This window comes from Macaca mulatta, chromosome 2 (genome assembly GCF_049350105.2).
Source record: "Macaca mulatta isolate MMU2019108-1 chromosome 2, T2T-MMU8v2.0, whole genome shotgun sequence".
NCBI lineage: Eukaryota > Metazoa > Chordata > Mammalia > Primates > Cercopithecidae > Macaca > Macaca mulatta.
In genome coordinates, this window is record NC_133407.1 from 96,127,569 (window position 1) to 96,145,711 (window position 18,143).

The 18,143-nt window shown below is 43.5% G+C and overlaps 1 protein-coding gene and 1 long non-coding RNA gene across 12 annotated transcripts in view; both read right to left on the reverse strand.

Annotated features, from left to right (window-relative positions):
* The window catches only part of ABCC5 (ATP binding cassette subfamily C member 5), a 95,281-nt gene extending 77,457 nt beyond the window's left edge, over window positions 1-17,824 (reverse strand). For 3 of the 11 annotated variants that reach the window (XR_013413379.1, XM_015131439.3, XM_015131442.3), the window contains exons 1-2: window positions 17,274-17,807; window positions 14,148-14,331 (exon numbers count right to left, since the gene is read on the reverse strand). Coding sequence is in view for 9 of the 11 variants with exons in the window: in XM_015131439.3 (XP_014986925.1) it covers window positions 14,148-14,331; window positions 17,274-17,311 (222 nt within the window). In the remaining 2 variants the exon portion in view is untranslated. 11 annotated transcript variants of the gene reach the window in all.
* LOC144339071 (uncharacterized) lies at window positions 735-3,664 on the reverse strand. Its single transcript, XR_013413727.1, has 2 exons — window positions 2,044-3,664; window positions 735-1,626 (listed from the first exon to the last, which is right to left on the reverse strand). It is a non-coding gene; the product is annotated as an uncharacterized LOC144339071 (long non-coding RNA).
* Window positions 17,825-18,143: the final 319 nt, after the last annotated feature.

Below are 18,143 nucleotides of genomic sequence, written 5' to 3' on the forward strand. Positions count from 1 at the left end.
AGACAAACATACACGGTCTGAACATTAAACTGATTTTTAATATGCTACCAGCAGGAATTCAGGAGAGCAAACTGGTAATATGTAATACTACATACTCTGGGTCTCCATAACTTTACTGCATAAAGGAAAATCTTCCAAAGGAAAAAACCATTAAACCCAACAGTTTATAGGGATCTAAATGCCTAATACAAAATCAATGGCTAACCTACAGTAGATCAACACTCTAGCTCAGCACTGTCCAACAGAAATATAACGCAAGCTGCAAATGTAAGCCACATAATGTAACTTAAATTTTTCTAGTAGCCATATTTAAAAAGTAAAAAGTAGGCAGGGTGCAGTGGCTCACGCCTGTAATCACAACACTTTGGGAGGCTGAGGTGGGAGGATGGCTTCAGGCCAGGAATTTGAGACCAGCCTGTGTAACCCTCCAAGACCCCATTACTACAAAAAATTTAAAAATTAGCCGGGCATAGTGGCACGAGATTGTAGTCCTAGCTACTCAGGAGGATGAGGCAGGAGGATCACATGAGCCCAGGTGTTTGACACTGCAGTGAGTCATGATCATGCCACCGCACTACAGTCTGGGTGATGGAGTGAGACTCTGACTCTAAAAATAAAAAGTAAAAGGTGGATTAATTTAAATAATGTATTTCATTTAACCCAATAAAAAGTATTATATCTTTTTTAACATATAATCAATGTGAAAAATTATTAGGTATTTTACAAATTAAGTATTTCTTTTTTTGTACTAAGTCTCTGAAATCAGGTATTTTATGCTTACAGCACATCTCAGTTCAGACTGGCCATAGGTCAAAAGCTCAATAGCCACAATAGTACTATGTCGCATGGTGCAGCCCAGGAATTCACAAGTGAGGGTGTTTTGCTTGCCCAGAGGACATTTGGCAACAGCTGGAGACATTTTTGATTGTCCCCACTGGAGGGGTGCTACTAGCTCTAGTGGGTAAAGGTCAGGGATGCTGTTTAACATCTACAATGCACAGGATAGCCCCCACAATAAAGAATTATATGGCCCAAAATGTCAATAGTACTAAGGTAACCCTAGATAGATAAACAGCTGGTACTGATATAGGCTGACCTAGGGGAATGTATTTTATGAGGCCATTTGTTTTTTGTTATGATGCTTTCAATCCCTTTTACAAGTAACTTTTTAAAGCTTCCCCTGAAACAAGATGAGGGGACCCATTTCTCTTATTTATCTTAAGGAGCACGGCACACTGAAAGGCTGTCAGTGGCCCGACGGCCCGACCACACAGAAAGGCATCTACACCAGCTGCTTTGTCTCAAAGGGAAAAATACTGGCAGATCTAGGAGCTGAGAAAAATATTAAACGAGGAAGTATGATTGCCATTTATATCTTTCCCATGACTATGTGACTAGGAGACTCAGCATTTTTCCTACCAAGGTAATGGCAATGGGGCAGGAGCGGGGTCACAGGGAAGCTAAAAAGGGACAATGAAGTTCAGATTCTGCCAGGTGGGGTGGCTCATGCTTGTAATCCCAGCATTTTGGGAGGCCAAGGTGGGAGGATCACCTGAGGTCGGGAGTTCAAGACCAGCCTGGCCAATATGGTGAAATCCCCATCTCTACTAAAAATACAAAAATAAGCTGGGCATGGTGGTGCATGCCTGTAATCCCAGCTACTCGGGAGGCTGAGGCAGGAGAATCGCTTGAACCAAGGAGGCAGAGGGTGCAGTGAGCCAAGACTGCACCACTGCACTCCAGTCTGGGCAACAGAGCCAGACTCTGTCTCAAAAAAAAAAAAAAAAGGAGAGAGAGAGAGAGAGAGAAATAAGAACAACAACAACAACAACAACAACAAAACCAAAAAGCAATTCAGATTCTGTCAAGGTTCAAACAAAGGTCATGGAAATACATATTCATAAACACCTCTGGTACGAAAAACAAGTAACATTCGATCCATAAGCAGACAGATCTGCTCTTGCAAAAGACGCCTCTGCAGGCCCTAAAACCATCCTCAGGCCTCAGATAATCAGCACACCTATCACACCCCAAGACCGCCACTTCTCCAGCTGTCCATCTCATTTTAACAGGCTGCCAGAGTGAATGCCTGCTGACAGTACAACCAAGGGCTTTTCCCCTGCACGGAGGCCACTGGGACAGATACCAGGGGCCAGAAATCATTCCCCATCTGAGCAATCCAATCCCTTCCTGACGGCCAGACGACAGCAGGGTAGCCTTCCTAATAAGCCTCAGGCTGAGGATTCAACCAAGTTCTTCCTGAAGGCAGAGACTGCAGGTATCAACTGGCAACACAGAGGCACCTCGATTTCCAAGGGGGGTTAAAGGCTGCCTGCTCCTGTCTGGCACACCCCTCAAAGAAAGTGGTATCTGGGGCACAATTGGAATCAACAGGCCTCAGATCTCACAACACTGTCTTCCTCTCCTCTCCTCATTCACAAGACCTTAAGACAAACAAAGAGAGCAGGCGCCTCTTCTAATACATCCTTCTGGCCAAGAAAAGCATTTCTACAGATGTCCCAGGCCTATGCAGCCTTTATGACACACATCTAGAAAGACAAACTTTTAAAGGGAACTGTTGTGCCACCAGATACAGTTCTTAAGGGACTCAGAATATTAGAAATTAAATTTAAAAGAAATTAAAATTCACTTTTAAATTAAAAAATATCAAAAACTGATGTCCTCCCAAGACTAGCTGACTTCAGGCTTTCCCGCCCTTCCTAATCTCCAACAAGTTAAAGAAACCTACCAAGCACGTTTCCTCTCCTAATTCCCACCACATCCTTACTCCCCAGTGGGCTGTTAACATGACCCTGACCATCTTAAGCTCTTCCCTTAAGAACTTCCAAATAGTAGCCATTTCAGTCAAGAGGATCAGCAAAATTCTAGAACCCAACCTATATGGGGAAGAAGCAGAATACAAAAGAAAGAGCTATTAATCTAAGTCAGGGAAGCTGCTAAACTCAGTCCCATCACCAGCAGCTATGCTACACGGAGAAAAGAATTAACTTGAGCATCAGCTCACTTACCTGTAGCGGTGCTGTTACTCTGAATAACTGTGCTGTTACGTTGATCAGCTAGCAATACAATTCACAAGCATCCCTCCACCACCACGGTAAAACAAGGTATTTGTCTGCAGTTGATAATCTAGCATTACTCCATAATCAGCAGGAATTTGAGGGTTTTCAGTTGTTTCATAAGCTAAATTCCAAGGAACTTATTCAAAGTTCCTATTACGTTGGGTCTAAGATTAACTTTGTTAATACCATGGTAAAGTTTCAAAGGATTAAACTGAAAATGAATCACAGGGGTAAAGGGGGATTTACTGGAAACACTTGGAGCCAATGGGTGGGGGGAGAGAATAGACTTTATTCCATGAGATCCAGACTAGAGATTCTCAGCACTGCCTACCTACTAGAATCACCAGGGGAGTTTTAAAACAATACCGATGCCTGGGTTCTATCCCAGAGACTGATTTAATTGGTCTGGAATAGGACCCCAACATTCGTATTTGTGGAACATTCTTCAAGTGATTTTAACATTCAGCCTGGCTTAAAAACGATTGATTTAGAGAGTTGTGAATATTGTTCTTTTGCATTTGACAAAAATCCCTTCAACAAGATTTTTCAGGCTTTAGCTAAAAAAAAAAAAAAAAAAAAAAAAAAAAAAAAAAAAGGTCCAATGCGGTGGCTCACACCTGTAACCCCTGCACTCTGGGAGGCTGAGGCAGGTGGATCACTTGAGGTCAGGAGTTCGAGACCAGCCTGGCCAATATGGTGAAATCCTGTCTCTACTAAAAATGTAAAAATTAGCCAGGTGTGGTGGTGCACACCTGTAATCCCAGGTACTTGGGAGACTGAGGGCAGGAGAATTGCTTGAACCCAGAAGGCAGAGGTTGCAGTGAACTGAGATCGTGCCACTGCACTCCAGCCTGGGTGACAGAGAGAGACTCCATCTCAAAAAAAAAAAAAAAAAACACACACACAAAGGCCAAAATATAATTTGTAAATAAAACTTCCTCCAGTGCCTAACACAATGTGTGTTAAATGCGTAGTACAAGGCTTTCAGGGTTCCATCATGTGACCGCCGTACTGCAGAGCCGGCCAGAACTGCTGACCACGGTGAGAAGCAAACACAAAGGTTAGGGGCTGAGCGGTTTGGCTATTTTTCTACTGGGAGACACAACATTGAAGAAAACTAAGTGACTGCTCAACATCATACCTGCATAATACCAATTAAAAGTAAACAGGGCCGGGCGCGGTGGCTCAAGCCTGTAATCCCAGCACTTTGGGAGGCCGAGGCGGGCGGATCACAAGGTCAGGAGATCGAGACCACAGTGAAACCCCGTCTCTACTAAAAATACAAAAAAAAAAAATTAGCCGGGCGCGGTGGCGGGCGCCTGTAGTCCCAGCTACTCAGGAGGCTGAGGCAGGAGAATGGCGGGAACCCGGGAGGCGGAGCTTGCAGTGAGCCGAGATCGCGCCACTGCACTCCAGCCTGGGCAACAGCGTGAGACTCCGTCTCAAAAAAAAAAAAAAAAAAAAAAAAAGTAAACAGAAGGTTGTCAAGTTCACAGGATTCTTAAAAAAGTCAAACAACTATAGCCATTTATTGGAACCCATTCTGTGTAGTTTATTTATCTCTAAAAGCCTGAGTGTGTCTATTTCCACCACATAAATACAGATTTCATAATAACATATAAATCCTTTTTAGTGAGATTTGCTTTTTTTTTTTTTTTTTTTTTTTTTTGAGACGGAGTCTAGCTCTGTTGCCCAGGCTGGAGTGCAGTGGCCGGATCTCAGCTCACTGCAAGCCCCGCCTCCCGGGTTCACGCCATTCTCCTGCCTCAGCCTTCCGAGTAGCTGGGAGTACAGGCGCCCGCCACCTCGCCCGGCTAATTTTTTTTGTATTTTAGTAGAGACGGGGTTTCACCGTGTTAGCCAGGATGATCTCGATCTCCTGAACTCGTGATCCGCCCGTCTCGGCCTCCCAAAGTGCTGGGATTACAGGCTTGAGCCACCGCACCCGGCCTGAGATTTGCTTTTGAAAACATACCCTGAACTCTAAGGTCAGGTACAGCTGTCAGTGTCGTGGCATCTCCTGGCTGGTTCCATGCTCTTTTTGGCAGCCCAGCACACTGGGCCAGAGACAGGCAACAGAGCCATCATGCTTCAAAGAGGAGCCAAGTACTGTGTTCTGAGCCACTGGATTCCAGAAAGAACATCCCTGGAAGCTCACCCAGCCCCAGCATAGTCTGCCAAGTAAGTGTCTCTCCTGGGCCTCACCTACAGAGAGGTGAGGCTAAATGGGGACTGGGCAGGATGGCCTTTGAGGTTCCATCCATCTTTTAAAGTACACATGTCAGTCTTGCTTTCTGCCTCCACGAGCAGGCTTTGGTAAGTGGAAGTTCTCATCTGATATCTAATAACAATTGATTCTTTGAACAGCTAATTCAGAAAATAATCTTAAGCAGTTAAAACACATATAACATCTAATCATCTAAATTGGCTAACTCCTTAAAAGGGGGGCAGGGAGGGAAAGGATAAATTTAATTCTGCTCATTAGTGGACTTCAGTGCACCAAATTAACTTCACTTTAGTCTGTAAGCTTAACAATGACAGTTGCAAACCCTTCCGGAGGCCCTGTTTCTTGCGTTGACCTTTTTATTTTTGACTAAGAGAGGGGGAAAAATGATAAGACATTAAAGAAAGCATTAACAGAAACCTACCTAACGGTGGAAACAAGATTTCATTGAAAAAGTTTCCATTAACCATTTGTAACTTCCAAGTCATCTTAACAAAGATTTAGGTACTTAAAAAACAAACAAACAAAATAACCCGGGAAGCTAATTCCAACACTTTTCTTCCCCTTTGACAGAAAGCTCCTTTAACTCATGCCAACAGGCTATATTTATTTCCCTTAAGCAGCACTTCCTAGGAAAGCCGCGGCAATCTTGCAGCAGACAGCATAAGAGAGCTCATGATCCCGGCAGCAGCCCAACCTCAAGAGCCCCAGCGAGCTGTCCATGCAGTTACCAAGCATGAGAGCCATCTGGGCTCTGCACCAATCGCAGCACTGTTGTTATCTCAGCCGGAGAGCTCTGGGCTGCTATTGGAAACCAACACCTGGCACCAGACCAGATACGGTGTCACACCCAGCAGTGCCTAAGAGACTACTGAGCCTCATAAAGCTTTATGGATGCCTACAGGGAGAGAAAAAAAAAATGCAGGTATTCTTACTCATCTTAACCCTGTCCAGAAAATCTGCTGAGTCACTGAATATCAATCAAGAGAAAAATAATGCAGAGCTGCAAAATGCTAATCTCCTTCCTCCTGCTCTCCTTCCTGACAGCAAGCCGACTCACAGGTAATACTGTTGACTCGGAAAACACAAGGGCATAAACAAATTCACACATCCTTAGTCTGTAAAGAAAAGCTTTCAGGAGCAAACTCTAAAAGTACAATGTACTAGACAAAACTATTTTATGAAAACAATGGTTGTCTCTGGGTAGAGGAATTAAGGGTGGTTACTTTTTTTCCATAACTTTACACACTTTGTACATTTTCTATAATGAGCCCATATTTCTTTCCTAACAATACATCTTCGAATCATTTCTGGTAAGAGATTAGACCCACATCTTTGATTCCTAAGATATAACTTGAGCTCACCAAAATATTTCAAATCACTAATTATGAAAACTCCAACCAAGGTTAAAGGGTCAGCCTACCACAGAACTAAGGAAATACTAAGTAAGAGCCCTGGATTTTATGAATACTTGCTTTGTTACCTTTCCTAGACACAGAACATTCTAATTTGGTAGGAAGAAAATCCCACCAATGACACATTTTTGAGAGAAGGGGAAAAATAACTAAAGATCATGTGCCAGTAATAAGGGTACATGAACTTTAGTTTACTTCTGCTTTTTTTTTTTTTTTTTTGAGACAGAGTCTTGCTCTGTCACCCAGGCTGGAGTGCACTGGCGTACTCTCAGCTCACTGCAAACTCCGGCTCCCAGAGTCAAGCGATTCTCCTGCCTCAGCCTCCCCCCAAGTAGCTGGGACTACAGGCGCATGCCACCACGCCCAGCTAATTTTTTGTATTTTCAGTAGAGACAGGGTTTCATCGTGTTAGCCAGGATGGTCTCGATCTCCTGACCTCGTGATCCACCCACCTTGGCCTCCCAAAGTGCTGGGATTACAGGTGTGAGTCACCGCGCCTGGCCCACTTCTGCTTATTTTTCCATTCTTCCTCCTTTCCCAGATTAGACATGCTAATGAAAAACAAGGCACCCTTAGCTTTGCCTGAGAGCACTAAGAAAACAAACCACCACCCCAATAAGATAAAGCTCATAAAAGCATTTGACAAGCTTTGTCTTGCTTTTGCTTAAATATTAAAGCAATTAAAATCCAAACTCCTTGGCTTGTTATTCAAGAACACACATGCCCAGGCGTGATGGCTCATACCTGTAACCCCAGCACTTTGAGAGGCCAGGGTGGAGGGATCACCTGAGGTCAGGAGTTCGAGACCAGCCTGGCTAACACGGTGAAACCCCATCTCTACTAAAAATACAAAAAATCAGCTGGGTGTGGTTGCATTTGCCTATAATCCCAGCTACTCAGGAGGCTGAGAAAGGAGAATCGCTTGAACTCGGGAAGCGGAGGTTGCAGTGAGCCAAGATCGCGCCACTGCCCTCTAGCCTGGGCTACAGAGGGAGACTCAACCTCAAAAAAACAAAAATAAAAAACAAAACAAAAAACACACATAATGTGAAATTCACTGAGGTATTGTACTATAGCTAAGACTTCATACATTTTATGCTCAATACCAACAGGGACTAGGTATCCCTAAAACCCACAACTCTTTCTTTTGCCTGGCAAGTTCTTCATTTCTCCAAATTCTACCCATTCCTCAAGTTTCCAGTCAAATGATACCTCCTCCTAAAGTGTTCCCTGAGAAGCACTTTCTCGTTTTACTAATTCCCCCAGCACCTAAATTATAGTCATCTGTGTAGAGTACGTGTTTGTGAGTTTAAGCTTCTATTGGTGAACAGGCAGGCCCAGCACCAATTTATCTTTATCTGTACCAGACCACTTGGTTCAGTGCTGTGCATGCATCTTGAAGAGTGTTCAAATATTTGCTAAATTAAAAAAATGAATAAACACTGCATCTTAAAAAAAAAAAATCAGGGCTTGTGCAGTCATATGAGTTACATGTGCATACACAAATAGGATAAAAAAAGGAATACCTAGGCCTGAATAATCATGCCTCAGGCACAGGAACAGTGTTTAGGAGTAGCCTAGGTATAAATCTTCATGTTAGCTGAAATAACGCCAGCCTAATGCCAGCCAAAGTTAGTACTCAGGCTCAAAGAACTAACAGCAACAGAAGCCACCACTTTATTAACACTTCAGGATTAAAGGATGCCTGCTAAGCCTCAAATTGTATCACAAGTATTAACATTATAGTCCCAAAGAAAGTGCGTAGGTGTGTGAATGCTTTATTTCAACCCTAAGCATATGTGAGAAATTACAAATATTTGAAGATGTAACTATTAGAGCAATTTTTCCAAATGATATTCCAAGAGAATGATTTGGTCACAATACTAAGAAATGGGCAAACCATGTAATCTGCATCTTCACTTCTTCACACCTTGAAGAAAAAAGCACTGGCCTGCTTAAAGTCAGAACTTATTCTTTGGTACTTTGCTTCTGACTTCTGTTTGACACCATTTCTTTTCTTTCTTTCTTTCTTTATTATTATTTTTTTTTTTTGGCGAGACAGGGTCTCACTCTATCACCCAGGATGGAGTGCAGTGGCACAATCACAGCTGCTGGGTTCAAGTGATCCTCCCACCTCAGCCTCCCAAGTAGCTGGGACTACAGGCACAAACCCCCATGCCCAGCTAATTTATTTTTATATTTTGTAGAGACAGGTCTCACTGTGATGCCCAGGTTGGTTGTGAACTCCTGGACTCAAGTGAGTCTTCTCCCTTGGCCTCCCACAGTGCTGAGATTACAGGCATGAGACACCAGCAGCACAGGTCTCCTGCTTCCCGGTTAACTGGACATATCAAAGGCTAATAGTGGTGAATGAAACCTTGCTTTCCACATAAGAGCCACAGATGTATCCTTATCTTTTGTTACTTAGAGGCATTTTTTTGTTTGTTTTAAATTTCTGACGGGTAGTAGGCATACCTGGCATCCTGGGAGATCCTGTCCCAGATTTCGTCTCTAACAACTAATACAAAAATGATGGTTATCATGATGTGACATGAAATTGCAATCTCTGCCCAATTAACTGCTTACTTTAAAAAACAAAACTATATGCTTATATAGGAATTCTGCTTCCCAACTACTTACGTTATCCATTTTTATACCATCTCAGGCCAGAAAATTTTTTGTCATCTTGCCGGTTCCCCCTGTCAGCAAACTTGTATCATGAGACAAGTTAAAGATAAATACTGAGAAATTTTGTTTTTTGACAGGTAATGGTCAAGCAGGTAATGGTGTCTGAACTTACAAAAATACGTAGTAGCTATGCATTCATTTTAATGTATATACAAAAATAGATTGAATAAACCTATGGGCTTATTGTTGTTGTTTTGCTAGGTCTAGGCTAAGTAACAGAAAGAGAGTAGAATAAAAGAAATCTTTTTTAAAAGTTCAGAGATTACAAGGATACAGTAAAATCAGGAAAACAGTACTCAAATTTCAAAGTTTAGGAGCAGGGTGTGGTGCCACATGCCTGTAATCCCAGCATTTTGGGAGGCTGAGGCGGGAGGCTTGCTTGAAGCTGGGAGTTCAGGAACAGCCTGGCCAACAGTGAGACTGTCTCTACAAAAAAAAAACAAAAAAATTTAATAAAAAATAAAAGTTCATGGCCAATGTGGTGGCTGACGCCTGTAATCCCAGCACTTTGGGAGGCCAAGGCAGGCGGATCACTTGAGCTCAGGAGTTTGACACCAGCCTGGCCAACATGGTAACAGAGAACAGCAGGTAGGCACCTGCTGTTCAGGAGGCTGAAGCAGGAGAATTGCTTGAGCCCGGGAGGCGGAGGTTGCAGTGAACCGAGATCAGAACACTGCATTCCAGCCTGGGCGACAGAGGGAGAGTTCGTCTCAAAAAAAAAAAAAAGTTTAGGAAACATGAAAGAGTAATAAAAATAAAATTCATGTGGATTCCTGAAATTTTATAAAAGTGGTATTAGCCTTCGTATTTCTCTGAGATAAGGCTTCAGTGGCATGTTGAAAACCTGCTACAGTGATGACTGACTCTGTATCCTTTAGGGTACGCAAGGCCCAGCGGTGCCTAACTGCTGTTCTTCTCCACTTTGTAGAAGAAAAGCTCACTGCTGCCACTGCATACCCTGATGTCAACTCTACTCTAACAAGCTGGGGACACTGTCCCCAGAAATTTCACAGGACCACACACCAGCTCCACAGCCTCCGCCTTCTGCTCTGCAAGCCATCCTTGGGTAAGCCTGCTCACTCTCACAGCTTCACCTACATGGACACACTAAAGGCTCTAAATGTTTTTTCCTACCCTACTTCTTGTCTATGCTCTACCTACTGATAATTTTACCTGTATGCACTTCAAATTCAACATCTTCAAACTCAAAATCATTCTTTTTTTTTTTTTTTTTTTTTTTGAGACAGAGTCTCACTCTGTTGCCCAGGCTGGAATGCAATGGTGAGACCTCAGCTCACTGCAACCTCCGCCTCCTGGGTTCAAGAGATTCTCTTGCCTCAGCCTCCCAAGTAGATGAGGTTTCACTGTGTTGCCCAGGCTGGTCTCAAACTCCTGAGCTCAGGCAATCCACCAGCCTCAGCCTTCCAAAGTGCTAGGATTATGGGCGTGAGCCAACGTGCCCAGCCCAAACTCATTCTTAGTATCTCCCTAATCTCCTTTTCTTCCCTTATGTCCATGAATAGGTTTAAATCCTTACCATCAATCCCAGACACCCCAATGCCTCCCTATCTTCTAGAAATGCCTTTCCTCCATCCTCACTTTTATGCTTTACAACAGAAGCCTGGCCTCTCTGACATGGATGGGCAGAGCCGCTTCCTGACTGCTCCCTATATTTGATCTCTTTCTCCTGTACAGGTTTTTTCTGCATTGCTTCAAGACTAATCTAAGATAAAAATCTACTCTCAAACATCAGTAGCCATTAGGGAACTACAAATTAAAACCACAATCAGATACCAGGCTCATCTATAATAATGGCTTAAATAAACATTATGATAACATTGAGTACTGGCAACAATGTGGAAAAACTGGATCATTGCTGGTGGCAATGTAAAATGGCACAGATACTCTGGGAAAGAGTACTGCAGTTTCTTACAAAACGAAATATGCACTTACCATATGACCCAGCAATCGCAGTCCTGGGCATTAATCCAGAGAAATAAAAGCTATGTTCACACAAAATCCCGTAACTGAAGGTTCAGAGTACCTTTATTTATAATTGCCATTAACTGGAAATGACCCGTATGTCTTTCAACAGATGAATGGTTAAAGAAGCTATGGTACATCTATAACATGGAATGCTACTTAGCAATACAAAGGAAAGAACTATTGATGCACACAACAAAATTAGGTGGCTCTCAAGGGAATTCAGCTGAGTGAAAAAAGCAATCTCGAAAGATTATATACTATATGATTCAATGTATATAGCATTCTTAAAATGACAAAATTACAGAGATGGAGAAAAGATTAGCAGTTGCCAGAGACTGAGGTTGAGGGGACATGGCTGTGGCTATAAAAGGGTAACGAGAGATCCTTGTGATGGAATCTTTGCATCCTGACTGTGGAAGCGGTCATACAAATTTACACCTTTAAATAAATGCATAGAACACACACACACAAACACAAAAAAGGGTGCATATAAAACTGGTGAAATCCTAAAGTCAATGGATTGTATCAAGGTCAATCATTGATATCCAATGTCAATCAATGTCATTGATATCAATGTCAATCATTGATATCCTGTTGTGATATTTATTGGACTATAGTTATACAAGATGTTACCACTGGGGGAAACTGAATGAAGGATATACAGGATCTCTATATTATTTTTTATAATTACATATAAATCTACAGTTAGCTCAAAATAAGAAGGTTTTTTTTTTTTTAATCTCATTAACTTCCAATAGTTCCCCAATGCCTACAGTGAAATATTTCTTAGCATGGCATGCAGAATTTCCCCCAACCTATAATCCCTTTATACATCCTACACCCTAAACAACTAGTTCTAAGAGCTAACATTTATTGGGCACTGGCCATGTGCCAGGTACCATTTTAAACATTTTATATGTATTATCTCACTTACTCCTCAGTGATCCCATGAGTCAGGTACTACTGTCAACACCATTTTATATACAAATGACGTAAGTAGCTTATCCAAAGTCCCAACATGCCATATGCTCTTTCCATACCTTTGGGTCTATACTTGTACTGCCTAAAAAGCCTCCCCACCTAATTGCCCTTTAAGGCCCTGCCCCAATGTTACCTTCTGACATTTTCTAGACTTAACTGTTACACTAACTGTGTCTAGCACTCAGAGGGTATTCGACAGATGTTTAATCAACATAAGGTCTAGACAAAAGGACATGAGGAAGTTATAAAACTGGCACCACGAGAAGTATTTGACACTGATTACATTGAGCCTGTTTCTTTGAAGTTAAACCTGAACGGAAAAGCATTCGATAATACACAGTAGGGTACAGAGAAGACTCATTAGCAAGAAAATGTTAATTAATAAAGCAATGGCTTTAACACAACCAAAGAGGGAAACATAGTATCAGGCTAAAGAAAGGTCAGTGCCAGCTGCAAAGTCTGTACCTTTCTCAAATTTTCTCATAACAAATACACCAACATAAACCTCAACTTCCTAAACCTAGTCCATTCTGCTTTATTAGGTACTTTTCTAAGAAAAGATATATTTTTTTTCCGCAGGAAAAAGAATATTTTCTCCAGGTGAAAATGCATCTTCATTATTTCCCTTGGAGGAAACTAGATTATTATCTAAAGACTGCTTAACTTATGAATTCGCTTGAAAATCATACTGAGTATCCCACAACTATCTAGAATTGTTCTGAAATCTGAGTCTCTCCAAAGGATTCACATTTTATTTTATTTTTCATTTTTTTTGGAGACAGAGTCTCACCTGTTGCCCAGGCTGGAGGGCAGTGGCGTGATCTCAGCTCACTGCAACCTCCACCTCCTGGGTTCAAGTGATTCTCCTGCCTCAGCCTCCTGAGTAGCTGGGAGTACAGGTGCCTGCCACCACACCTAGCTAATTTTTGTATTTTTAGCAGAGACAGGGTTTCAGCATGTTGGCCAGGCTGGTCTCAAACTTCTGACCTCAAGTGATCCACCCACCTCAACCTCCCAAAGTGCTGGGATTACAAGCGTGAGCCACTGCACCTGGCCAGATTCACATTTTAAACACGGATGACAGAAAGTAGAAGAAAACACCAAGTTTGTTTAGGTACATGAATGAAGCTTAATTGGCTTTATATTCTCTGTCGTCGCCCCCACGACCCCCTCCTCCTCAATAAGTTGTCTTCTCTTAAGCACAGCCTTTTCAGAAGGCACCAACATAGAGTAAAAGCGAAAAAGAGGAGAATGCTCAGCACAGATCAGGTGGGAGGCTGAAAGTCAGCCTCTCTTCCACGTATTGAGTGCTTACTATGGACCAGAGACTCATAAATAACCATAAATTTTTAACAGTAACCTAAAGTCAATAAAGAAAAATACTTTTTTTTTTTTTTGGAGACTGAGTCTCACTCTATCACCCAGACTGGAGGGCAGTGACATGATCTCAGCTCACTGCAACCTCTGCCTCCCGGGTTCAAGCGATTCTTGTGCCTTAGCCTCCCAAGTATCTGGGATTACAGGCGCCTGCCACCATGCCTGGTATTTTTGTACTTTTGATAGAGACAGGGTTTTACCACGTTGGCCAGGCTGGTCTCGAACTCCTGACCTCAGGTGATCCACCCACCTCGGCCTCCCAAACTGCTGGGTTTATAGGCATGAGCCACCATGCCCGGCCAAAAAATAAGTTTCTAAATTACGCATTATATGAAAAAAACAAGACGTGTTTTAGTACAATAAGCAGATAAGAGACTCTTAGGAAAGGAAACTGACCGGTCGAGTTCTCCTGAACTTAGAATCTTCGCGGTCTCTGTGCGGCCCCGAAGTGCTGGTTCTCTCCCTCACACTTCTGTACCCAGGACTGGGGATGATATACTCTTTTCCTATGTCAATATCCTTCATCTTCTCTGAGTGGAGGTTCCAGGGCTCATAGACTCTTAGTTTCACATCAGAATTCCTGAAATTAAAAATTCATCAAGAAATAGATTATTTCCTAAACAGTACTTAACCATATGTTCAAGTGCCTTAAAATACGGGGCGGGGGGGGGGGAAAAAAAGGCAAAAGTACTAAAACTTTCTACTGTTATAGCTACAAAAATTAATTTTCAAAAAATGTTCAAAGATTTTCGTTTCATTTTTTTTTTAAAGAAAAAGATTCAGTATAAGAGAATCAAGAAAAATTACCTTCTCCCACTTCTAAGGGAAAAAAATTTAGAAAAAGTAAACACACTAGTAAAGAGACACCCACTCTCTTCAACTAAGCTCAAATCCAGTGTATACAGCATATAGATAGGTTCGTTTTTTTTTTTAAAGACTTCATAGAAACAATTTCAGTTTGTCCCAAGTATTAAAAACTCCACAATTTTAAAGTGGACATCATTTCTCCCACTAAATTTTACTAAATAAAAACTTACCGAACACTTATTCTACCAATGATATATTCCATCTCTGCCTTTTTATAATTAACTAATGGGTTAGCTGGTGTTATTTTAAAGCTCCATGAAGTTACACAGTTAAAACAATATTATAACTTAACTTCAAACACAAATTCCCTGGGTACTGAAAATGTTCTAAAACTAGATAGTGCTAATGGTTGCACAATGCAGTGAATACACTGAAAAAAAACCACTGAATTGTATACTTTAGAAGAGTGAATTTCATGGCATATAAATCCTACGGCAATAAAGCTGTTATTAAAAAACAATAACAAAAACAAATTCCCCACCCTGTATTACTAAGTCTTACCTAGTTTTTACCTGAAACTCTGTTCTAAACCACTGCTTGCCTGGCTAAGTCTAATCAAGATCCTGTGTCAACTCAGGTCACTTAAAAACAAAAAACACATACATACTTCTCTGAAATGTTTCCCCCCTCTAAGAAGGGTCACAGCCCCCCAGAGACAAGCTGAGAAAACACCTTTCAGACTAGCCTCCAAAGGAAATTAAAGACGTGTAGCCGTGTTGCTTTCTGGATTCCATAAATCCCTAGCTATCGCTGTGACTTAAAAGTACTACTTCTGCAGCACAAAATTCTAACCATTATAATGCATTTTTTAGGGTGTCAGATAAAAAGAGAACACTTAGTAATCCTCTAAATAAAAAAGACTAAATCTCCTCCGCAAAGACAGGTTTCCAGTCCAAAGAAAGCTTGACTTCTTGCCTTTCAGAATTCTGGTTCAAGTACCCTAAGTTGTTATAGCTGTTACTTATCTTAAAAAAAAAAAAAGTCACCTTGTCCAATGACAAACTACACCATAAAGAACAGCGGCTCACCAAGCCAGAGCGCAGCAATCACGTCATTGAGACCTCATTAAGGCTAAACTATAAACAGACCTGGCATCTGCCAGTGTCCCCAGTGTTGAGCTGTAGCTGTAGATCAGTGTAACCATCTTGTTACGAGAATCACGGAAGTCTAACCTTCCCCTTCAAGGGTTCCCTAGCTTAGCTGATTATCTGGAAAAGGAAAAGATTAGTGCTACCTTTTTTAAAGGTGGGGGTTGGGGCGGTGAGCGGTTTGAAAGAGAGGTGGTCACTGGAACTCATCCACTATACGAAATGCCATGTCAAGAAGAACACGAACATCATCTCAATTATCTAAGCACCCATGATAACCAAAGATTCTTTCAACCACTTTTATTTCAAAGGATAAGGCAGAATCAGTGGAGCACAGGAGCAGAGAGAGGCAGGGACAAAACGACTTCCCTGTTATGACACAAATAATGACCGTTTTGTGCCCAGAGTGACTGCTGTGGTAGACACTGCTAAACTATCCTAAGGGACTAAGTTATTCTATGTATGAAGGGTGTGGGGAACAGTGTTCCATTATCTCTAACACACTCATCTCTACTTTCCTGGAAAAAGAGGCACAATCAAGAGAGCAGGCAGGCCCAAAGTAGGCACAAAGTTACTGTCTATGGCCTTGAACATAAGGACACCATCGTCTGTGTATCTGGAACATAAAAGAGGGCACCCCACGTGGAGGCCAGCGAAGAGCTGGGAATCCTGACAGGTTTGGAAAGAAACAAAGCCCCAGTCTGAAGCAAGCAAGCAAGGATAGATCCCCAGGTCAGCCTTTTTATTGATACTATTTATATTTCCCTATCTTCTCGTGTTCTCCTTTGAAGTTGTTGGAAAATCTTTTTTTAAATGCTCGCTTGCCTCAGCTATCAAGAGAGGAAGAAAGAGAAGGGATTTTTGTTTGTAGAAAACAAACCTGTTGTCCAGACCTGTACAATGGTAGAAGCAGAATAATCAAAGTGGGAGAACCCCAAAGAAGTCCCAACAGGGTTGAGGCCACTTAGCTGCCCTTTTTTTTTTTTTTTTTTTTACCAAGATTCTCTTTCCACTGATTAAAGTGTAGACAGTCTCCCTACACAATGATACTGATTCAACTGCATGGCAGCAGGAGAGTTGCACGGGACTACACGAACTGCTGCCTAGCCAGACTGGTGTGTGCAAGCTGCAGTCATCCCAACACTCTTGAGTAGGTTTCCATCACCGCCAGGCCCTCAAGCTACACAAGGAAGACACCACGCTAAAGGGATACGTATTTACCACACCCACTGTAATCCACTTGTTGCGTCTCCAAGCAGCCTCACCTTTCATGCACGCTGCAGACCCCAGTAAAACCTAGCCATCTCCTCCTCCAAGACCTCCTGAAACTTTCCCGGTCGTTCCTGTGCCCACCTGCCTCCAGCCTCTCCGTCTGTGCAGAAACCAAATGACCCCTGTGTGATAAACACAAAGCCACCCGCAGCTCTGCGTGGCAGAAGTGAAAAAGAGCACTGGATGACCGTGGAGAGATCTGGGCTGCGTTCCCGGCTCAGCCACGGGTTTGCTGCGCGTGCTTATGTCACGTACCTCCATTTACCCGCTTGCAAAAACGAAGAGGATGACTTACTTCGAAGGTCGCTGGCGGCTCCGCTGCGGGTTGAGCATGGTGCCCTGAGCCGCCCACTGCACAGCCTCCCGGGTGGGCGCTTCTCTCAGACGGGCTTCGCCTGGGATGCCCGGGCCCTAGGGCGTTCCCACAGCCCGCTCCGGCCTGGCCAGGCGAGCGCGACCCACACCCACGGCCCACGGGCGCAGCGCCCCCTGGCGGCTGCGGCCAGAGACGTAGCCCGCGTCCCTGCCCGCTCATCCCAACCCTACCTGCCTGTCTTCCAGCACACGACCCCGTCACCAGACCCCGGGCTCACAGGCCTAGGAGGCGGCGGCAGGAGACCAAGGGGAGGCCATACCCCGTTCCCCAAGTCTCCAGTGTCCCCCGAACTGCTCGTAGCCCTGGCCACATCCCGCCACGCCCCGAGGAAATGCAAAGCGGTGATCCCCGTGACAACCGAGCTGGAGGGCAGGGGTGCGGCAGCAGCCATCACCTACCTGCGCCCCTGCTCCAGGACAGCCGCGCCAGCCGCTCAACCACACTCCCGAGCATGAGCCCCCCAGGAAAACAAGCCTTTATAGCGGCATCGGCCGCCACACCGCGCAAGCGCGCTGCACAAAGCATTCCCAAGGCTGAAGGGAACTGTAGTCCGCCTTCCGAGAGCCCGGGGCTGCGGATGCGGCTAAGAACTACATTTCCCAGAAGCGCCGGTGACATCCCGGGGGCGGTGCGGGCTGCCCCTCTTCCCACTGAGCTCCCGGCTCCGTTCCATCCTTGCCCGTGCCTCTGCGAGCCTGTCTGGAATCTTCTCCGGGGTCGTGTTCCCTGGGGGAGTCAGTCGGGAGGCTTAACCGTGGCCCTGTGTTCGCACACAGTGCTGTTCGTAGG